General features: G+C 31.2%; 2 protein-coding genes across 4 annotated transcripts in view; one reads left to right on the top strand and one right to left on the bottom strand.

The window, feature by feature from the left end:
* LOC143231040 (protein ROP-like) overlaps nucleotides 1-9267 on the top strand; it is a 36787-nt gene extending 27520 nt beyond the window's left edge. Inside the window, 7 exon segments of the mRNA XM_076465529.1 lie at nucleotides 347-557; nucleotides 1630-1768; nucleotides 2275-2384; nucleotides 3826-3927; nucleotides 4219-4310; nucleotides 7596-7750; nucleotides 9011-9267. Coding sequence (XP_076321644.1) covers nucleotides 347-557; nucleotides 1630-1768; nucleotides 2275-2384; nucleotides 3826-3927; nucleotides 4219-4310; nucleotides 7596-7750; nucleotides 9011-9072 — 871 coding nt within the window. The 3' untranslated portion in view covers nucleotides 9073-9267.
* Nucleotides 9268-19224: 9957 nt separating this feature from the next.
* The window catches only part of LOC143231042 (ecotropic viral integration site 5 ortholog-like), a 36090-nt gene continuing 30195 nt past the window's right edge, over nucleotides 19225-25119 (bottom strand). For 2 of the 3 annotated variants that reach the window (XM_076465536.1, XM_076465537.1), the window contains exon 14: nucleotides 19227-25054. In XM_076465536.1, coding sequence (XP_076321651.1) covers nucleotides 24911-25054 — 144 coding nt within the window. In that variant the 3' untranslated portion in view covers nucleotides 19227-24910. Of the gene's footprint in view, nucleotides 25055-25119 lie in introns of all 3 variants that reach the window. The other variant, XM_076465538.1, reaches the window with a different exon arrangement.

Below are 25119 nucleotides of genomic sequence, written 5' to 3'. Positions count from 1 at the left end.
CATTTTCAAACAGTATAGAATTAAAATCAGTATAGTTCTCCCATAGTTTACTACCAAAATGCAATATTGTTACTTTGGACAGCATTTTTAAAATATCCACAAATGAAAAAACTTGTAATTGAATGAAAAAAGCATTTAAGAAATAAACATTTGTTTTGAAAATTAGTGTTAAAGCAATATCTTTGAGTTCTGTTGGTTTCTTGCTTTGTAGTATTGTAATACAACTCCCTTAATGCTAAACTTGCAACACAGTAAAAACTATTCTTCTTTATTTCACATTATTTATTGTCTGAATTTCACATTTGTCTGTGTCTGTAGCATCTCTTTTCTCTCTCTGTCTCTCTAGAGGTGTAACTAAGGAATTGAAAAAGTTCATTGAAAGTAAGAGAATGATATCGTCTACTGATAAGGCAAGTATTAAGGACCTCTCAACAATGATCAAGAAAATGCCTCAGTACCAAAAAGAACTCAGTAAATATGCTACTCATCTTCACCTGGCAGAAGATTGTATGAAGGTTTACCAAGGCTATGTGGATAAGCTGTGTAAAGTAGAACAGGTATAGAATTGTTTTAATGTTAACTTCATCAGTGACTTTGATTAATTTTCATCAGGAATACTCTTTATACAACTTTTGAGATGTGTGTGTGAATGATTTATAAGCACAATGAAGTGGTATTATTTTGAGGGAACATAACTGTATGTTTTGATAGAACATTTATCCAACTTATTCACACCAACCATCTGTTGAAATGTATGTTGCCCCTAATAAAACCACTTTACTATGTTTGTAAGTCATTGTTTGTCAAGTTACTATTATATTATCATGATATGCTTTCATACACAACTACCATATTACTTGATTGGTCTTGTAAATACAGCCACACTTTATCTTATTATTAATTCATTGTTTACTTTATCTAGGACTTATTTCCAGGGTTAATTTTTTTTTTACTTTTTAGCTAACTCTGGACCAACTAATAACAAACTTACTTGCATGTGTGTAGACAATACTTGTTTCAGTTCAGAGTAAAACACAATCTGTTAACTTCCTCTAACCTTTAATATGCATTTGTTTCTTAATTCAAGCTTAGTAGCTTCCTGTAAATAAGCAAAAACTAGAATCATCATAATTCTCATTTAAAAGCTAATGTATTGACCTAATAGGATGATATCTTAGAAAGCCTTTACGCTCGAGATACTCTTACAAAGCAATGCATCAGAAATATACTTCATTGTGACACAAGCATAACTTGTTTTACTTGACAGCAAATTTTACACACAAGAGAACAAACTCAAGAATAACAAAGATGATTGGTAATGTGAATGGAAACCAACTGCTCCTAGTTTTGCTATTCTTTGCATTCCTTTGAAGCACCATGCACTCTCAAGATGTACTTTATATTTAAGAAACAAATTGTTCAGAAATAAAACTTCTGTTAAAGAATTGTATGTTCTTCCTCATGCTTTCTATATCAAAGTGTTATTTGGAAATATTTATTTCTAGCTAAGCATTATTTGTTTGTGGATTAATTCCCATTCTTTTTTCCATATATACTGCTGTTTAAATTCTAATTTTTTATTCAGTATTGTAAATCTGTTAATAAAACTACCTTTGACTTCAAAATTAGGACTTGGCTATGGGTACTGATGCAGAAGGTGAACGTATCAAGGATCCAATGAGGAACATTGTCCCTATTCTCTTGGATACAAATGTTACTACTTTTGACAAGATTCGTATTATACTGTTGTACATTCTCTCTAAAAATGGTTTGTAACTTATTTTTCACTGTTTTTTAATCACTATTTTATGTGTCACAGGAGCATTAAACCTTTGATTACAAAAGTACTGTTTCTTAGATGTTTTGTGTGTGGATATTAAAACAACATATTAGTTAATACGGGAAATAACCTGATACCAATGAACACTATCAGCCCATTAAATTTCGATAATTGTAGTGTTTCAAACAATCTTTCAAGTAAGAATTAAAATCTTAACCTGACTTTGATATAATTTTTGGTTTGTGTTTATAATCTAAATAGCAGTATTAATAATCATTTCAAAAGTAAACTTATTTTGGATTTACTGATACATTTGGTATTTTTGTGTACATTGAGGTTACCGTAATGTTTGAATTTTGTATAGATTAATAAAGTTGAGTTTAACCATAATCAGAATGTTATTTATTTTTGAATATGGGTGATATTTCATTCTTGATCCAATGGAAACACTGATGAGTCCTGTGATAATTAAGTAGTATTTTTTTATTATGTAGGAATATCTGAAGAAAATTTAGCCAAACTTATCCAACATGCTCAGATTCCAGCTGTAGAGAAATGTATCATCACCAACATGGCAAATCTTGGAATCAATATTGTTACTGATGTGAGTTGGACAATATCTAGATAATCTCATGTTGCATGTAGAGTTCTTTATCTCATGTAAAAACACAGAAATATCTTATGAGACAGACATGTCAAGCACAAAAGGTTGTATTGATACTGTTTTTATCAGAGAGTTTAAAGGACTGACTTGCTACGGTCTTTACCATTTTCAATGATAATGCAAAGTTGATTTAAATGCATTAACTAGCAGATTCTTTAAATGAACAAGTCATAACACAAATAATATCTTCAGTATTTAACACCACTGTTTCATTTTATACAGTTCTTTCAGGTCTAACATTGTAGGTGTTTGATCTTAAGAGTATTTCATTTTTCCTTTCTAATGTTTAGATTTACCTAATGGATTAGACAGTTTGTTTATTAAGTATCTGTCTCAAAGTAAAGGAAGTATGAAGTGAGTATTTTGATTTAGTGGTTAACCCTATATAGGGTCCATATAGTTCATCGTATTGAGTAGTGTTACATTTTTGCCTGTTATAACACAAACTGAAGACCTGAACAAGAGAACTGAGTGAAATCATATTTTTGTGTGCAAAATAATATAGAATTTCAGCAGCATTTAGTTTGATTAATTTCAATACTGATAATGATTTTATTTAACTATTTGTGTGACTCATTTAAACCCTATTGGTAATTCTAGGTTAATAGTTGTCATTTTTCTTTAATAAGAGGTCCTTAAAATTAGTTTGTAATGTATGTTTTCTGATTTCAAATTAAATTTTCTTTGCTCCAGCTCTGAGATAACTATGATTGTGATTTACATACACTGGTGTGAGCTACCCAAGTTATACATTTATTGTCTTTTTCTTGTTCCACCTCAGATTGATACTTTTAATTCTGTCTCAAAAACAAGAGGAGGTCCAGCTTGGCCAGGTGATTAAGGTACTTGACTCCGAGGGTCATGGGTTCGAATCCCCAACACACCAAACATGTTCGCTCTTTCAGTCGTGGGGGTGTTACAGTGTGATCACTCCCACTATTAGTTGGTAAAAGAGTAGCTCAAGAGTTGACAGTGGGTGATGATGACTAGCGAAGTTGAGGTTAAAGTAGATCTTCCTTCAGTACTTCCAAAAACTAGGACACATTACATAATAACCCACGTTATGAGGTCTCGCATGGCCAGATGGTTAAAGCACTAGACTCGTAAACAGTGGGTCGTAGGTTCGAGTCCCGTCACACCAAACCTGATCGCCCTTTCAGCCATAAGGGCATTATACAGTGAGGGTTAGTTCCACTATTTGTTGGTAAAAGAGTAGCCCAAGAGTTGACAGTGGGTGATGATGACTAGTTGCCTTCCCTCTAGTCTTACATTGCTAAATTAGGGATGGCTAGTGCAGATAGCCCTCATGTAGCTTTGCACAAAATTCAAAAACAAACAAAAACAAGAACTAAGATTATTTATATAAATATATGTTATACAGGGAAGCAGGAAGAAACTGTATCAAGTCCCAAGAAAGGAGCGTATCACAGAACAGACCTACCAGATGTCCCGTTGGACTCCTGCCATTAAGGATATTATGGAGGTGTGTCTTTGGCCATCTATTTCCCATTCCGTTCATGATATTTCAAATTCTAGAAAATGGTTTAGTTACTAAAACCATTTAAACTTTTAATGTCAAATGTATAAAAACAGTCTCCTTAAGATGCTTAGAAAACAAGAAATATTTATTTTAGACTTGTCAGTGACATTTTAGTGAAGGAATATATTTTTAAATAACAACATAAGAATCACATTTATTTTTATAGTAACAGGAAGATTCAAAGCATAAGTGAGATGGTTATAGTTATATTAACATGATTCCCTGTGTTCACAGGATACTATTGATGATAAGTTGGATAGCAAACATTTCCCTTTCCTGGCTGGTCGGGTGGCACCATCAGCATATGGTCGACCAACTCCTACAAGGTAATTATAAAGCTAAAGAAATACTGCTGATTCTGCTAAAGTTTAAGTCATCAGATGACCATTACTTTTAAGATTTTTGGTTTTATGTGGTCTGAACATTTACTAAAAATACTTGGGTTTTGAAAAGCTAAAAATGATTGAATAGAATAGTATCCAGTCTATATACATTGGTACAAAGTGAATGAAATGGTTGTTGTTGTAATTTGTGGTTAGTCAACATATTAACTATACAGTAGAGGTAAACAAAGGGTCCTAATGCATAGTGTTTTCACTCCTAGTAAAAGCTTTGTGTTAAATTAAATTTGTTTAAAACAGGCCTGGCATGGCCAGGTTGGATAAAGCATTCGACTCACAATCTGAGGGTTGTGGTTTCGAATCTACATGCGCCAAACATGTTTGCCTCTTCAGCCGTGGGGGCATTATAATGTGACACTATTCATTGGTAAAAGAGTAGCACAAGAGTTGGCAGTGGGTGGTAAGGACTAGTTGCCTTCCCTGTAGTCTTGCACTGCTAAATTAGTGATGGCTAGCATAGACAGCCCTCATGTAGCTTTGTGCAAGATTCAAAAAACATACAAGTATTCTTTTTTGACAATGCATCATGCAACTTAAGTTTAAGGAGTATCATGAGAACTACAAGTTATTAAGGTGGATCATGTAAGTTTTTATGGAATATATTAAGAAGTTAATTAAGCAGCACAGAAGTAAAATAACTTATTTGTCTAAAAATGTTTATCAGAAATTAACATTCTCTTCATCAAGAACATTAACGAAAATCATAACACTGGTAACAATGATGTCATTTTGAAGCATGAGTCAAAAGCTTGAAGGTAGTTGCTAAGCCTTTATCTAAGCAGACTAACAAAGTTGGTGTTCTGTCAACCAGCAGAATAAAATATCAAAAGAAACACATTAGATATATAAAGTGAACTTTCAGGTCAGTTATATAATAAGTATTTTGTACACAAAATATCAAAGCTTTTACTGGCTCAGTCTGAGTGAAAGGAATAAAAATTTCTATCACAATTTTATTATTTCATGAGTGTAACATCTAAACACCTCCTACATGAATATACATTTAATGAACTTTTATAAATCATCTTTTATTTTCTCTCCCTAACATAATAAAATGAGTAATACCATTCTTTCATCTAAACTAAGATGAGTATTGTTTAGAAAGTTTCAACATTTTCTTATCTTATTCTTATAGTTTTATTGTATTAATTTGCATCCACTAAATATAGTAATCTTTAAGTCCACAAAGCAATAAATCATAGCATGATCCAGTTGCTGTTTCAGGCACTGGTAATATTAGCAATATGTGAAACATGATATGAGTGTATGATTAGTTTAAGTTTGGGGAACTTTAGATATTTTATTGAAGTTTTATTAAGCTAAGCTGAGAAGTTGATAGTATTAATATTTTACATTTATTAACAAAAATGTTTTTAAATATTAATTAAAGCAAGGATTTATAATACTCCCTGTACATTCAAACTCAGTTGCACTCATAAAATTAAAAGCCATGCTTTCATGAGCTTTACTGAATTTTGTACATTTTACATCTGTAAAGTAATCCATGTATTTTAAAATATACATTTTAGAATACATGGGTTACTTTACAGATGTAAAATGTACAAAATAGAATACAAAAATACATTTTAGAATACAAAAAATATATCAGTCATAAGAATTAAATATTTTAAAACTACTGTAATATTTCCATTTTTTTTTTAAGTAAGCTGTAAGTAGGATTAAAAAATCAGTTAGTGTTTTTTTTTGTATCAGATGCAATAACAATAAACAAAGCAATTCCTTTTGGCTGTCTGTTTTTGCTGCCAAAAATGGAAAATGCATGTCAAACTTTATATAGAAGAGAATCCACTCTTTTTATTTGTTATAATTACATCCATTAACCATGTTAAGCAAACATTGGCAATGGATTCATGATGGGGAAACCCAAGTTTAATAAGGAAGCTGAAGACAGTTGATAAAGCATTTTATTAATGAGGTTTGAATGTTTCAGAATGACTGCATTTTTTTAAAAAAGATCCAATGGTACAAGCTACAACGTGGGACTAAAAAAATTATCTGGTTTTGGAGGTAACTACAGAAGTAGAACCCACATTGTGGTGGGGATACACCATCTGTCAGTCTTAACCCCAGTGCTAACCTTCAAGAGCTAACTTTCATCATTTAGCTTAAAAATTTATGGTTGTAATATAATTAATCAGAGGTTGGGATTTCCTGTTTCTAATGCAATCCTTCCTTGTAATTTTGTTTTATTATTTAACTTCATTTAAATGTATTTATTTAATTTCACTAAAATATATATACACATGTGTGTATATGTAAACCCTTAACAGTTCACAAAGTTCTTTAGATCTAAAATTGTTGTAAACTTCCATACTTAACTCAGCTGTTGTGTGATATATAAACATTGTTTTACCTGTTCATTTACATCTTTTCTTACTAAGTGATCTAATGATTGATATAATTGTAGTAATAATCATCTTTCTAACACTTCTCAGATTTCATTGAAGATGAAATAAGTTATTCTGAAATGTTCAAACATTGCAAATAAAATGTTTTATGTTATATCAACCATCTTCACTTTCAAAATTTCCAAACAACACAAAACATTAAAAAGAGGGGTAAAAGGTTTGTTTGCTTGGTTTAAAAATGTATTGATATCTCAACAAGTTTACAAGTCTGGCATAGTTGTTATATATGGCTAATTAACTGTAAATTTTGATATAAATGAAGTAGAATAGCTTAATTTATAATTTCAAACTTTGTATTCTGTTACAGAAAGAAAGAAATGAGATTTTTTTTTGGTTTATATAATTTCTCATCAGGAAAAAAAGGAAATTTTTCATAGTTTTCCTCTGGACCTAAAGTCCCATACACACAAAATAATTTAGAAAATTTTTTCCAGTGTTAGCTTTAAAACTTTGAGGGTTGTTATGTTAACAGCACATGGGTAAAGTTTAGGAATGGAAGTAAACATTTTAGTGGTTTTTTTTTTGTTTGTTTTTTTTTATCAGTAAACAGGCATTTGTATGAAAAGCTGTTTGTTGTATTTGTTGAAAGAAATATGTCACAAATTTATTATATTTTATCTAATTAATACATTGCATGTACAATGTACATTAATAATGTACATATATTATTAATATATTATCTTAATTATCCCACAAAACATTATTGATTAATTTGATAAAAGATGTGTGTTTTTTTTTTAATCTTTTCATTACTTTATTTGCAATACATTTTCCTTCATAGTGTGCGGTATGGCCATTGGCACAAAGATAAAAACACACCAAATGTGAAGAATGTTCCTCGTTTGATTATATATGTGATTGGAGGAATTACTTATTCTGAGATTCGTTGTGCATATGAAGTCACAAAAGTAATAAAGAACTGGGAAGTTATACTTGGTAAGCTTTGAAAAGATTTAGAAATTCACTTCCATCCATTAGTTTTAGCAACAGCTAGTCGTGTTATGTTATAGAGTATTGTTGCTTTTAAAATGTTATAGAGAGAAAAACTTAGAGCAGTATTGTAAATGGATTTGAGAATAATAATATTGTTTTTTTCTTATTTATTTATAAGATGTATTACAGTTATTAGTATGTAGCTCATTGTATAGTGCATTGTTCAGGGAAATAAACTTCTTCCTGCAACATAGAATATAATTATGTAGTATTTCCCCTGTAAAGCTACATTATTTCAGCTTTTGCTTTCTTACCTCTGATCCTCCTATTATATGTGCATATATTTGTCATACTGATTTGATGTTGATATATGATATAAATTGAACACTTTGTAACTAAATATTAACCCGCAGACAGTAACCATTGTATAACAGTTTTAGCAGATCATTTGATATGCTTACTTTGTTGGTCAGAGGTCATTATATAACAATATGAGAAAACTTGTGCATATATTGCATGTTTAATGGCCTGTAGTTGTTACATAATAGAACTAAATGGTTTGTAGTGCATGTGGTATAGCTCTAATAGCCAATAGCTACTACATAAGAGAAGTTGATTCGTTATGTGTGTGTTACATGTTGTATGATCAGTAATCATAGTGTAACATTATTAGAAGGTAATTGAAATTTATGCATTTTTACATGACATATGTTCTGTAGTTCTATTACAGTAATGGAATATGTTGTGCTGCATCTCATAAGATCAGCAGTAATTGTGTTAACAGCACCAGAAGATCATTGTCATATAAAGATTGTATACTTGATATTATTTGTACCTTGAAGATGTAGCATTTGTGATGCCAAGGGGAAAATTCTTTATTATTATTGAAGTTTGACCTTATTGTTGGAAATCAGAAAAGATTTTACTTAAGCCTGTGGTACTGAATATTTTGTAAAAATATTTTACTGTTCTTATTTTTATCATCTTTCTTTTAAAATATTTAGTAATGTATTTTATACAAAGTTTTGTTTTCCAACAATATCAGAAGAAAAAAAAAATTAAAATTCTGCAGTGTAGAAATTGTAACATACCATTCTTGATTGATTTTCAGTCACTTTAAAGTCAACCTAAAAATTAACAGTTGTGATTATGTGTGACTTCAGAAATGTTTTCTAAAATCTAATCGCTATATCAAAACAGGTATGTGTATGTGAGAATTTCTCTTTTGCCAAATCTTGTAATAGATTTGTTAATCTGTTTCAGGATCTGACCACATTCTCACACCTGAAGGGTTTCTTAGTGATCTTCGTGACCTGAGCAGCTAATGTGGTCCAAAGTAACCAGTGGGTTATTAATATTAAATTTTCTAATCTAATTTATTAGGTGTGCACTAAAAGTGACATTTTGACCTCTTACTTGATTTGTCTGTATAGTCTTTGATGTTTGTATCAATTCTGAAAACTAATTATTGTTTAAACAAAACTGAAATACTTGAATGTTTTAACCATCTTTTTACTTGTTATAAATTTTTCCTATCGTTATGCATCAGGTGTTGAAATCTATTTATTTTGTGTGATTAATTTCATTCTATACATGTCATTATTGTTCACTGAAGCATGAATACAATTCACAAAATCATCCTTTGACTTTTTCAAAAGAGGAAGAGGTACAAGCGTTCAAGAATCTTTACAGCATAATATAATATACAATTAGTGTAAATTAATGATGATCATAATATACAATTAGAATATCTAGACTACCTCCCATGGCTAGGGTAGATTGAAGTACACTTATCCCTATGATTATAATATACAATTAGGATGTCTATAGACTACCCATGGCTAGTGTAGATTGATGTACACTATCCCTATGATTATAATATATAATTTGATTTATTTACATCTTTATACATGTTACTTCATTAGCAAAGAGTTCAAGGATGATATTGTGTAATTTAATATTTTGGTATTGTATTCTGCATGTGCTTCAGTAAACAATATAAACAATTGTAGAAGAAGTTTATTGTTATAGATGTTGTGCAATCATTGAACATTTTACCTCACTTTAGGTGATACAGTATTATATTACTCTGCAATACATAATTTTTGTCAAGAACCATTCTTGCATTTAATGTATTTAGAAAATATTTAGCACATTATATGTGTTTAAGAGCATATGTTTTGGTAGCTTAAGTTATATGTTAGTGAATGGCCTTTTATGGGGAAAAAATGTGTGTCTTAATTATAGATCTTTTTTCTAAAAGTAGTATTCTACTAATTCTTAAACTTTAGTGTTATTTCAATTGTTCTGGATGTATGCAAAGATCGTGCTGTCTTGTGTAAGATGTTCATGTGTCTTCAAATAATGAATAACTTCAGTTAAAATGACAAAGATTAGAGTAAAGCATAATGTTGGAAGAACAGTTACATGCAGGGTAAATAATAATTTAATTTTTTATGGTACTTCATATGTTTATTGTGCTATTTGGTTTGTGAAATTTGATGTTAAGATGGCTGTTGATTGAATGTAAATTGTCTTGTATTGCTTTTGTTCTTTCTTTATTTAATACAAATTTCTTATAAGCAACACTTTTCAGAAAGTAGAAAATCCACAGTGGATTACCAACTAAGAAGTTAAATGCTAGTAGAGAAATGAGTGCAAAACTGTGTGTGTAGTACATTGTATTTGCAATTTATGCTAAGGAATTAATACATTTTCAGATTTATTTAAATGTTACTTAATTGTATCTTTTTGAAATAAGAAAAATGGCTTGTATGTTTAATAAGCTAGTTTTAACATCAGGAAATCTGCATCTCATGTATATTCACCTTTTTGGTTTTGACATTTCTTGCCAAAAGGCAGTACCAGTTGCTTTGTTTTACATACAGAATTGTGTGAATATTTAATGATCAGCAGACATAACTTATGTAATTTATTAGTAAACATTCATATATAATATATTAAGAAAATGTTGTATACTTCAAGATTATATTCATTTCAGTAAGAGATCATCAGAATAGAAAGTTTGTACAATGCATGTGTATTGTACTGTTTTGATGATTCGGTGTTTCTTCATAAAGCAGTTGAGATATATCTTTAGTTGTTTCATAATTCTTCCTAATTATTAATACCAGTGCTTTTTATATTTATGAAATGTGAAATGTCCAAATATACATTAATACATGTTTTATTATTTTGATTTGTTAATGTTGTAAAAATTATGTAAAGGTTTTTCTATTGAAAACTGTGAGTTGAAAAAGAAAGACTTCACATAAATGAGTAATTTGTTTTTCAACAACGTTAAAACACAAACTAAGTTGATATAAAATATAGGAGTGAAGTTGATTTTGAAGTTATAAGCTCACCTGAGCTGTAAGTAGTGTTTGATCAGTGGCAGCATGTCATATTTTTGAAAAAAAAAATTTGCTAATAGCATAAAATGTCAAAAGTGATATGAAAATCATGAATTAAAGTTTCAAGCTTAAAAAATAAGAAAAAAGATCCCCAATTAATACAACAATGTATTTTTAGTGGTAAAAACAAAGTCTGTCAAACTGTTTATTGACTGAGCAATAAGGAATACAATTTGTAAATTACCTATATCAAGTAGGTAGCCTCTGATGAGGGAAGAATATTTGAAACATTTTATATTGTGAGACTGCAGATATATTGAATTGTAAGGTATTTATAAATTAAGGTGTTTGTTCATGGTGTTGTATTAACTTTTCAGATATCTTAGATGCTTGTGTTTTCTCCACTGGTTTGTGGATCAATGAAATTGTTTTCTGTCCATGTGATATGGTATTATGCCAGTTGGATTGATTCATTCAGTGGATCAAGTTAATGTTTTCTGTAGTAATGGTTTTGAACTACTGTCCATGAATTGGTCCATGCAAGGGTTATTTCAGATGATCCTCATGACAGTTGAAGAAAAAGGTGTTTTAAAGTATATCTACTGAAGTACATTGTTTTACAATGTAACACAAGAGTAATTTAAAAGGTTGATAATGTGCTTTGTGATATTTTGGGATCAAAACTATCTGGTCCTTAGTTGGAGTTGGTTGGTGTTGCTGTGGGACAAGTACCAGATTTGGTAGACAGACATAAACCTTGTGAAGTGTCAATGGTTTTGTGTGTGAAAGTTATCTAAGTCTAAGTAAGAATCTGAAAAATGTTTACAATCTGCCATTGTTCATACCTCTGCACTTTAATCCCCTCTGCTAGTGTTACATACAAATCAGCCTGCCAGCCTTGATGGATTTTGAAGGTGTGGCATGCCACTTATTGGGCAGCATAATGATTTTTTGGAACAGAGGCAGCATGCTACAAAAGATGAATGTCTAGGTATTTGCATAATTATGATAGTTACCACTCACCACTTCTTACCGTTACCAAAGACAAGCTGGAATGATAGAAATTAATTATTGAGGTAGATCACCGCAATGTATTAGTTGTAGTTCTTTCACAGTTTTAATATATATCTGCTTAAAAATTTTCTTCTTAAAATTACTTAGCAAACTTAATTTTGGAATCTATGTAAATAAAGCATTTATTATAGAAATGCAGATATTGAGTGGAACCATTCATTTATCTCTGTGTATGAGGATTATTCATATTCTATTTCGACTTTTATTCTCCTGTTTCTAATGACAGAACACCTTGAATTTGTTCTCACTGAAACCAAGGTTCATTGTTTGAAAACATACTATGAATTTGAATTTATTTAGTCATAACTAATTTAAATAAAATAAGACATGATTCAGTGATTGAAGAAACTTTCCTTTTTTCATCATTCTTCTTTTGTGATGAGAAATTGTAACAATTATGTCACACATGTTAATTTTTAGTTCATATGTCACACAACAGGTTTAAAAACTGATTTATTTTTCAGAGTTTGTTTCAATAGTATTAGTTTGTAACTTACCAATCTGTAAATTGATTGGTTTCTATTTAATTTAGAATTATTTTAAAAAAATTACTTAATGCACAATACTTTTGTCACATTTGTAAATATTTATTGTGTTCTGTGGCTCTGTTGTGCATGTCACTGCTTTTTACAGTGTTAAATTTACAATTTAATTAAATTGTTATTAATGTATCAGTAAACTTGCATAAAAATGTTGTTTATGATTCAGATATTCATTAGTTTTAACTTAATCTTTAGTCTTCATTTATCTCTATTGTGTAATGCATTTTTACTCTGATTTATCATTTTCACAAACTGATGATTTCGGTAATAGAATCTCACAGTTTTCAGTGAGTTAGAAACACAAACGTTGCATAATTATTAGCGAAAATCTAAAATTTGTGAACTAACATGCTGCCTTCATTACTTACTTACATTTTGGAAGCTTAAAGAATAAAGCTCATGGGCCATATAATATTTCCCAAAGGGTTTTAAAGAAGGCCAAGGATTTTGATATGTGAAACACTTTCCTTTTTTTTGTAAGTTCTTGAATAATGGACATGTATCAACAGATTGGAATTAACTAATTTTACTCCTATCTTCAAGGGAGATAATAGAAGTTGTCCCAGTAGTTATAGACCTGTTATAATAGAAGTTGTCCCAGTAGTTATAGACCTATTAGTCTTATATCATTTGTGGGAAAGGTTTTGGAAAGTCTCTCAAAGATGCTTTGGAAGGTAATTTAACAATGTTTAGAAGTTTGATGGATAGTCAACATGGTTTCACTAATGAAAAATCTAGCCTTACAAATCTTGTGACATTCCTTGGAAGTGTTACTGCATATGAAGATGAGGGTAAGGATGTAGATTTAATGTATCAGGATTTTCATAAAGGATTTGGCAAAGTGCCACATAAAAGACTTGTTAAGAAACGTATCTCCACAGGTGTGGAGGATAAGCTAACCAATTTTAATAGAAGAGTGGTTTGATGGAAGAAAGCAGAGGGTTGTTGTAAATGGACTTCAATCAAACTGAATTTAATGTTGCAAGTGGTGAATCTTGTGGCTCAGTCTTTGGACCATTGATCTTTTTGATTTACATCAATGAGACAGATGAAGGAATGGTCAATAAAGTACTTAAATTTGCTGATGGTATCAAGGTCTTGGGTATTGATGGCTCTTAAGAGTATGCTGCTGCTTTACATAAGGATGTAGATCATTTAGTGAGTTTGACAGATAAATGGCAGATGGGTTTTAATTATGATAAATGCAAGATATTGAATGTTGGTTATCATAATTTGAATTATAAGTATATTTTGGATGGGAATAACCTTAATAATGTCATGAAAGAAAAAGATCTTGGTTTAATGGTTGATCAGTCTCTTAAACCATCCAGGCAGTGTACTGTTGCTAGTGGTATGGCAAATAAGATTTTAGGTTGTATTTACAGAAATATTGAATATAAATCTAAAGAGGTTATAATTTCATTGTGTAGATTACTGGTATGGTCACATTTGGAATACTGTGTTCAGTTTGGGGCTCCTTACTAAATTTAGGAAAGGCATTGAATTATTGGAAAAGGTTCAGAGGAGAGTTACTAAAATGGTACCTTGGCCTAAGGGAAGTTGTCCTATGAGGAGAGATTAAGATCTTTAAAATTGTCTTCCCTTGTAAAAGAAGAGCTAGAAGGGATCTGATTGAAAATTTTTAAGATTGTAAAAGGAATTGATAATGTTGATACATCAACATTTTTCATATTTAACAGTGAGAATTATAGAACTAGAAGACAGAAATATAAATTTAAGCATGATAGAAACTGTCTTCAGCTAAGAAAATTTTATTTTTCAAGTAGGGTGGTTGGCCAATGGAATGAGTTGTTTTTGGATGGTGTGGAAGCAGTAAATTTGAATGACTTCAAAAGAAAGTTTAATAGATATATGAATGATAAGAGCTGGCTTCTTTTTTCAGTAGTTTTGGTGGGATAGCCAAGATGGACCAGTAGCTCTCTTGTTGTCACCAAATATTGTTATGTTATCAATAAATTTGCCAAATCCATCACCTTCTTCTCTCTGACTTCCAAAATAGTTTACTAATCAACCTTACCTGCTTATGGCAACATGTTTATAACCACTGGATAGCACAGATTCTACTCTACTTAATTGTTATATGTTGTTTGGTTTTGATTTTGAAAGGTATTAATTGATAGAGGTGACTGGTTTGTTCTGGTCAGAGTTAGTGTTCCAAACATTAACATAATTTTTTTAACATATTTATAACTTGCCTAGAATGCCAGGTAAATTGTAGGAGGCTTGAGACATTCTATTCTAGCAGTTCACATGTTTCTGTGTTTTAAAATGCATATTTGAAAGAAGAAAACTTGTATAAAATACTATAATACTTGGTCACTAGATGGCGTGCTGGTTGCATAACTTCTATTGGAAATAACTAATGGGTTCTAGCTGAGATTTATTGATTTCTACAGAGGATAAACTGCTTCTGTAGTCCAAAGTATAGGTAAGTAAGTTGCAAAACTAAAATGAAGCAGATGTTAAAAGGTCAGTAGTAGTTAAGATGAAAAAAAAGGAGTTATTCATTTTCATGTTTTCAACTTTTCATTTCACTGTATATACTGATGCTTTTACTTCATTTGTTATTTTCCTGAAAACAACATGTTATTCATATAGGAGACTAAACGTTATGTGAATGAAATATGTGAAATGTAGAAAGAAAATAAAACTTTATTCTCAGCAATAAAAATCACCTTTTACTTTCACTGGATCACAGAAAGCTTCTTTAATTCATCAATAAGTCTTTTATAAAAAAAATGCTTCATTAAATTGTGAATTACTTAAACACAAGCATAATATATTTAGAGATGTATAGTTTCACATTTATAAAATTGGACCAAACCCACATACAGAGAGTTAAAAGGTGGAATATGTTGAATGAAATAATTTGCATCAAATAACTATCAGCTCGAAAAGGTTTGGTGTTGATAAAGCAAATACCTTGTATATAAACATCAAGAACAGGACACTACATTCAAGAACAGAAATCAACTTTCTTTACCCAACAATATTTAACAATTTACATGGATTTAGCTATGTATCTCCTCAGTATCAAACTGTCTTTCCACGTATATTATAATTACAAAGGTGTCTAATGTTATGCAAAGAAATGTATGTTTTTTTTCATGGAATAGTAGTTTAGCTATAAAATTACAGCATGGAAACATCCAGTAACTATTACAGTAACACAAAGTTATAACATTTTATATTGAGTTTGATTTGTTTTTCTGTGTGTATGAAGTTGCATTTTAGTAAAACAAAATATATGTTTTTAAGATATAACTCTTTCTCAGTATTAGTAATGTCTCATAAATCCTGATTAAATCATTATATATATTTCAGATTGAATGCTCATAGCAGATATACTCTTCTCACATAAATTAGTTGTGGTTGTTATATTCACCTCAGTGTGTGCATGCAGTGGAAGTATTTGTTTATATCAGTGATTCTCAACTGCTACTCCACAGAAAAATCCGAACTAATCTATACAGTAGTGGAAAAAAGTCTATTTAAAAACCTGGTCTACATTGTTTTACAATATAATATGAAGGTACCTTTAGAAATGAATACTATATAAAGTTGTCCATGAAAATTTGGGATCAAAACTAGCTGGTCTTCAGTTGGAAAGGTTTGGAAACCATGTGCTTGATCATGGTTTTTGAGTATAGTTTCATATGACTTATGATAATGATTTTACAGTTTGAGCATTTATTCCTCATGAAAATACAGTGACTATTGTTAAAAAACATGTCAAAATTGTGCATTTTTTATTTAAACACATGCACTGGATGTCCTTTGAGTCATTGTGAATGTACATAATATCTGAATGAACAGTAATAGTACTGTTTAATAAAGCACGTAATATCTGAATGAACAGCAATAGTACTATTTAATAAAGTACGTAATATCAGAATGAAAGTAATAGTACTATTTAATAAAGTACGTAATATCTGAATGAGCAGTAATAGTACTATTTAATAAAGTACGTAATATCTGAATGAGCAGTAATAGTACTATTTAATAAAGTACGTAATATCTGAATGAGCAGTAATAGTACTATTTAATAAAGTACGTAATATCTGAATGAGCAGTAATAGTACTATTTAATAAAGTACGTAATATCAGAATGAACAGTAATTATACTATTTAATAAAGTACATAATGTGTATTTCCACTACTTTTGCAACATTATAATTTTAAACAGATTTTGTCTGTTTAAACTGTGAAATGTGACTGTCCACATAACACCTGTGTATTAAACAGATTATGCACAGTGTGTTGCTTGACATGTTGAACATCACCGAGTTGCTGTAATATTTTTGGTGCATTGTACTGTAGAACGTATGGTATATATTGACTTTTTTCTTTCTGACTATGTGCTGGAGATATAATTGCCTTGGCAATGCATGTGATGCATCTCAGAACTCTCAAGCTTCCTAGTGATTACAGTTTGTGTGAGTGGCATTACTAGAATTAATGTGACTATTGCATACCTTCAAGAGAAGTTTTGTGGGTAAACTCCAGAAGTTCTTGAACACTCACTACTTTATTTCTGCAACTAGCTGTTCATGATACCGTGATAAACTTGATCGACAAAACAAGATAGCTCTGCCTTCACTTGTACCCAAGCTCTCCTTCCTTATAATCCTAGAAATATCAAGTTTAGTGAGTGTTGGAGAAGCACAAATTTATCTCAAGTAAACTTTAAGTGCTGGCTGCCTGTAAGATGTGCCCTGGACGTACTTACATCAAGATGAATAAATTACGTGAATGAAGGTATAAGGCCTCTCTTTATTGGAAGTTCTAAGTTACTTTTCAAGAATTCTATTATATCCAGTTCTTATTTTCTTTTCTTACCTACTTTCACAAGTTCACCTTAGCCTGGTAACTCATCTGTTCACAGGATTGTCTCTACACGTTTTGTGTTTGCAGTTAGTTATATGCTACCTTACTCGCTATGGAACACACAGTTACTAAACAATACACAATAGTACAGTTTATTTGTTGTTACTCCGTGTAGTTTCTTGGAAGTCCTGGATTCGTTTAACACTTGCTCTCATCCCATTCTCTTAAATATTTATCAATGGCCCCTTTTTTCTCTATGGTCATCTAATATTTATGAGTTCTTGTCTGTGTTGGAATCCAAGGAAATGACTTGTTGCCAAGTCATTCTCCTCTTGTCATGGTGAACATTTTCTCATTCACAAATACACGTGTGTGTTTGAATTTTAAGCTTTTTTTAAGGATGAGATTTCTTTCCAGTTGCAAAGATATTTGGAATAGTGAAGGAATGCTATATAAAGCATAACATCGATAACTGGTTGTCGAGTTTGCTCAGTGTTCAGAGGTTTGTATTTGATCGGGTAAGGCACCATATCAGCGAAATTGTTTTCACACGTTGTCTCCTGTCCTGCCAGTGTGTGAACAGTATGACATTTAAGGGACTGCTAATGTCGTAAAAATGAAACACTAAATCACTCAAAGAAGCAGTGGCTCGGCATGGCGAAGTGGGATAAGGCGTTCGACTCGTAATCTGAGGGTCGTGGGTTCGAATACCCGTCACATCAAACATGCTAACCCTTAAGCCGTGGGGCGTTATAATGTGACGGTCAATCCCACTATTCGTTGGTGAAAGAAGAGCCCAAGAGTTGGGGTGAATGGTGCCTTCCCTGTAGTCTTACACTGCTAAATTAGGAACAGCTAGCGCAGTTAGCCCTTGTGCAGTTTTACGCGAAATTCCAAAACAAAGAAACAAATAAAATATTTCCCTTATTTTAAGTTGTCGGTAAATTATAAGTAGGGTGTTGATGGCTGGCTTCTTTCTCTCTAATCAGTTTGAAACTAATGAAGGTAACAGATAGCTTTGATAGCTTTCCATCAGTATAAATTTAAAATTTACGTCAGAATTTAAACTTATATAATGCTAAGTGCAATTGGCATCGAAAAATAAATTGAAAATTTCACTTGTGGTCTTTTAATTAAATGAATTTTTAAACGAGTTCTTCTAGTCACAGAAATGGTTCTCTGTATTATTTTAATTGCACAGATTTAGCTTTTGTATAAAAATACTTTTAACTAATGCACAAAAATTTCGTTTGTTTTTCTTTTGTTTTATTTTTAATGAATTTAAGTTTCTCCTAAAAATTACTATCATTTATCAACCCCTTGACAAGTGTGTTTCTATCTATCAGTGCCATTTGCAAATCTCTCATCAGACAACATTTTCTGTGTAACAGGAATCATAGTCAAAGTGAGGCTGTCTGTAACGTGTTACTAACCATTTTCACTTGGAAAAAGCGCATCCAGTCATTAAACAACATAAATTTAAAGATTTGGTTTGTTTTTTTTAATTTTACGCAAAGCTACTCGAGGTTTATCTTCGCTAGCCGCCATTAATTTAGCAGCACAAGACTAGAAAGCAGGCAGTTGGTCATCACAACCCACCGCCAACTCTTGGACTACTCTTTTACCAACGAATAGTGGGCTTGACCGTCACATTATAACGCCCTCACGGCTGTAAGGGCGAGCATGTTCGGGGATTCGAAGCAGTGACCCTCAGATTACGAGTCGAGCACCCTGACCACCTGGCCATGCCGGGTCTCAAGATTGGAGCTTCGCTGCGAGATTGTTAGTTTTACACTTTGATTCTTCCATGAATGGTATGTCTTTTCCTAGGACTAGTAAAGCATTGCGCGTCTTGTAACTTGATAACTGATAGCACATACAACCTCTATAATACTCTCCAACAGAGTGTAGTAGCAAACTTCTTGATAAAGTCGTTTATATCCCCTCCCTAAAGACAAATACACTTTGATCCGTTCAAAAAAATATTTAGCTTCAAAATAGAACATTGCAGCACTCTTGCCAACATGGCACGAAGAATGACTTTGGATTTAGTTTCAGGGCCCCAGTGGCACAGCAATATGTCTGTGGACTCATACCGCTAGAAACCGGGTTTCGATACTCGTGGTGGGCAGAGTACCCATTGTGTAGTTTTGCGCTTAATGCCAAACAAACAAAACAAGTTTAGTTTTAGAATTCCGAACTCAATTATTGTTCTTGTTCTTCCTAATTCCTCCGTTGCCATGGCCATATTATCTCATGTTGTCTGGACTGAGTCCTAATTCTTGACGTTTTTGCAACAGTACGTATGTTATATCACTGCCATCGATCCTTTTGTTTCGATAAACTCCATAAAGTGTTCGCTGATATGGACTTTTTGATTACTTACTTTGACGAATTAAACAGTTACAGCCGTCTGTAAATGTTCTTGGTGTTTGGCATTGAGAGAACAATTCAGTACAATGAAAAATAATTTTGTGCCTGATATTGGAAATGCGGTTTAACGCGAGGCTAAAAACAAACGCTGTACAGTTAGTTTGGACTCGTGCCTTTAACGTAGATATTTTTAGAGAAATATTTCATTTTGAGAAAGTTAAAAAACAACAACACTGAAACTGTGTTTCTGTTTGCAATGGTTTTTTTTTGTAAGAAGACCTATAACACAATATATCATATTCTGTCCAGGTTTACAATCAATTACTGCACTTCGAGATGAACCAATAAGACTCCAAGGAAAAGAGGTAAGTGGCTCATTATACACTGAAGTTAACTATGAGTGTTTTATTGAAATAATATTTATAAATTAAAACACTTGTTACTAAAATGCACATGAAAAAATAGTGGAAATTTGAAAGAAAAATCGAGGCACGTAAAACGTTACAAAAGTCTCGACACTTTTGTTTCTAATCAGTTGTTTAAATAACTTGTCATGTTTTAAAAGGTTAACCTTTTATCTGCTTTTTCTCTGTGAAAAATAGTTATCTATGAAGTTCAAAATCGAGAAAGCTTTATAAGCTTTGTAAATTTTCTGTGGTAAGGATTCAGAGTATAGATTAAGCTTTTTTTTTCGCATTAGTGACTTAATGTAGAAAAATATAAACTATTGTATCACCTAAGTCTCCAAACAAGTTAATAATAAATACACATGAGCCTTAGATCATCTCAGTCTTGAAAGAAGTTAACAATAACTACACATTAGTCATATATAATCTCAATCTTGAAAGAGGTTAACAATAACTACACATTAGTCATACATCATCTCAATCTTGAAAGAGGTTAACAATAACTACACATTAGTCATACATCATCTCGATCTTGAAAGAGGTTAACAATAACTACACTTTAGTCATACATCATCTCGATCTTGAAAGAGGTTAACAATAACTACACTTTAGTCATACATCATCTCGATCTTGAAAGAGGTTAACAATAACTACACTTTAGTCATACATCATCTCAATCTTCAGAAAGATTAGTGTTAACTGCACATTAGAAATTCGTCAACAATATTTGTACGTACACCAGTATATACTAATAAAACTGAGCTATATCAAGTTTGCTTATCTGCATTTTGTAATGACAAGTATGTAGCAATCTTCACAACTCTTTTGTGCTATGTAATGTATTTACATATATATTTAACACTGCCTGTATTACATGCAAATTATATAACTTTATAACTGCCAAACATTATATATTACATTTAAACACAAAACAAATACAACAGTTTGTTGTTGTTACTCTGAAAGGGCGATATAAATTTTTAAGTAATAGGAAAAATACATATTTGAAAATACGCAACCAACCTATTCTCCAGCAGTGACTTGAATATCATAGAGGTAATATGTACGTGTTTTTACGTGGAACTGGTGTAAGATTACTGAAATCGAAACGAGTGCATGTAAAGACGATTCAGTTTAGTACGAAGTGCCTTATGTTAGTGACGTAACAAAAAGTTGGCTATTATTGAGCAAACTACTAAAGAATAAGTTTAACATTTGATATTCGCTAAACATTGAGAAGAAAGTGGTTGAGAAAATACTTGTTTGCCATTTTATTAAAATTATAGCTCACTTTTTTACAATATTGTACGTTTGGTGTGGGCGTGAATAAGAAATAATTAAAGTCTCGATAGCAATGTTTTGGCTGTAGAGGACGCTGCCGTGACACTGTATTATGATGACATTGTAATAATTATCACTTTTTCGTATAAGGTAGCATATAATGAATATTCCCGAATAGTTTTTCCCTCAAACTAATGAAACTGAACATTCAAAGTGTTGAACCTTGACTAGCTGCCTTATTCAGCAAAATATTTACAGACAAATATATATCTGTGAAAATGATAAAGTTGAATCTTATAATTCTAAATAAGAAATTTACAGTTCTTATAGATTTTTGAGCAAAAATACAAGCTGTTTTGTATAACTGAAAAACAACTACTTAGCTCCTTCATACAAATAAAATTTCGTGAATAATCACACCAGATTAAAACTATAAACACTTAATTCGTAGTTTGCGTGACATCACAACAAATTTGATTGTTAGTTTATGTGACATTACAACAAATCTAAGTGTTAATTTGCGTGGCATCACAACAAATTTAACTGTTAGTTTCCGTGACATCACAACAAATTTAACTGTAAGTTTACATGGCGTCACAACAAGTTTAATTGTTAGTTTGCGTGACATCACAACAAATTTAATTGTAGTTTGCGTGGCGTCACAACAAATTTAATTGCTAGTTTGTGTGACATCGCAACAAGACTAGTAATAATTTTCTATAAAAACTTCTTTAATAGCCAAATACTACTAGTTTCTAGTAATAAAAAACATAGCATCTTGAGCGACGACTTTCATTTGATATCATAACTTATTGGGCTGGTTAGGAATGTAACACATAAAGTCTCGGTTGAAACGTTATTTATAACAGTAATTTATAATATATACGTTATTATGGTGTATCTGTTTCATGGTGATGAAGCAGATTTGTTGCAACACACAACATCAGTATAAGTCATTGTGTACCATAACAAAAAACATTTGTCTTGACACAAAACCACAATTCTTATGCTCAATAAATTGTAACCAACAAAAGTAAGAAAAAAATCATTCGAATCAACAGTGATAAATAACGTCTGAAATAACATCAATACATTTCCTCACAACACCAAATGTACCACAATATTAAAACAATTTGACATGAGCACGTATTAAGGCATTTGTATCACAAATGTGCTTTGATTGTTGCACGTTGTATATACACGAACACAATAGTAACTTGGAAAGTGATTTTAATATTTTCTACCCAACACGTATTTCCTGATTAGCAAAGTTTATTGATAAACCCTATATCTTCAGTGCTAGACAAACAGTAAATGTGTATATACCAAAATCAATCTAAGTTTTCAAGTTATTTAATGGTTAATTTGATGAAGAAAGTTCTTGTCTAACTTATTTTCTTGTTATTTGGTGACATTATAAAATACTCAACATTCATTAATGTTGCATTATTATAAAAACTATTTCGTATTGTAATCGTTTATATGAAACAAATACACGTTTTTTTCACGTTTATATTGAACAAGATCATAAAATAAATTCTTTCTTTATGCATTACAAAGCAAGGATTGGAAGTGTAGTTTTTGCAATCCATTACAATGTTTTTATTGTTGCTTTTCATCATGCCATACAATTGTTGTACTATAGAATAATTAATACATGTATGTTTTCTCTCGCTGTATGTTGATCATTATACAGTGACCTGAAAATTCTCCGTCTTATGTTTTAATTTAAGATATTTATATCAATAAGTATATTATTTACCAATGAAATCTAACTAGGGAAACCATGTTGTTCACTGATGTTAACGTTTGATACTTTTGTCATGGTAACTTACATCATGTGAATAGTTGCATGGCATGCAAGTGCATCATTCATTTGCAGTAGGAAGGAGGAAAATTGAAATGATTGTTATACTCGTAGTGATGAGAAAATGAAACGTTAGCGGTTTACAATCCATTTGAAGAACCCCTGAAAGTTTCTTGGTGATCAGAGATAGTGAATTTGGTCATTTTTGTCAACAGCAGCTATATTAATAGAAGCCACTTTATAGCATAGATTTTACTTCAATCTGGCCAAAACACGCTAGATTGGCTTATTGCAAGGCATACTGAGAATCCTCTAGACTAAAAGAAGATAATTACATTTCCCTCCATTTCAGAGTTACTGGCCGAAAATCAATGACAATACACAGTGTATTTGTATCCTGTTGGTATTTTAAGACGTAGTGTTGACTGTGCCACCTGTAGATGTTAAATAAATGGATGTTACTTTTTAACTTCAGAAAATTTTTGTTTTAGTGATCATTGTTTTCTTTATACACCCTTTATGTAGCATAATATAAAACAGGGGGAAAAGATTAGTATTTTTTCCACTTTTTTTCTAAACATAACTACTTAGAAATTGTTCGTTTGAAGATTGAAACTACTTCTACTCTACAAAAGTCATTTTTTGGAACCAGACAGAAGTGATGACAGTAAGTTGGATGAGAGTGTAAGGATTAGCAAAAAAAGAAGTGGAATATTATTCCATGCGTGATAGAGGAACACGTATGATGCAGAAGTCAGTGTGCAAATGTGCTCTTCCATTATTTTCAGTTTCCTTTTTTTTATCTATATTAGTAAGATGATGTGATGAGTCAGAGCCGTTATCACCAAATTATATTAAAACTTCATGCAGTGTTCAAGACAAAATCATACAAAATTCGAAACATTATACGGTAGCTTGCAAGACTTCGTTAAGGTAACTAGACTTAAGAAACTAGGGCATTTTGTTAGCTAGAAGGAAATATCAGTGACTAATAAACAATACAAAGATATTTAACGTGTCCTGAGGGGGGAAACTCGACATATGAACTTGTAGACAATATCTTTTTAACGGGAAATGTATGCGAGATTGATGTGTATACGTAAACAAAATAAATAAACATTCTATTGAATTTCATGTACCATTTGATTTTCTCTGTCATTCTTACACGGTAATTAAGTTTTTAAATGCTCAAGTTCTCATACATAATAGGTTCTAAGGCTGACTTATGTTCCTAGTGCAAAAAAAAAAAAATGAATTAGAGACTCTTCATTCAAAACAATAAATGTATTTAAATCTTTGCCATATTAAAAAAAAAGACACAATACTACTTTATCTTGACATTCCCAAAATATTCCTATTAGTCTACTTAGGAAGTAGGTCACAGATGTCAGGTCTCTTCATTTACATCTATCGTACCACTCTTCAACAAATATTTGCTGATAGCATGGTTTGGTTTCTTGCTAATCTGTATTAGCTGGTCACTCAGTACTGTTACATCCACTAAAGGGTAGGTCCATGAAGTTAGTATTTTCACTACATGACCCTTTAGAAGTATTACTAGTTACGGTGGTGTTGATTTCTGTAGATATTAATCTACTGTATTGGGTTTCTGGATATACCACCTATCATTTAATAAAAAAAAATAATTAATTATTGAATTTAACATTTTTCTGGTTTATAATCATAT

Source organism: Tachypleus tridentatus, chromosome 10 (assembly GCF_004210375.1).
Source record: "Tachypleus tridentatus isolate NWPU-2018 chromosome 10, ASM421037v1, whole genome shotgun sequence".
Taxonomy (NCBI): domain Eukaryota; kingdom Metazoa; phylum Arthropoda; class Merostomata; order Xiphosura; family Limulidae; genus Tachypleus; species Tachypleus tridentatus.
The sequence above is the reverse complement of the archived record's forward strand: the minus strand, read 5'-3'. Positions and strand labels throughout refer to the sequence as shown.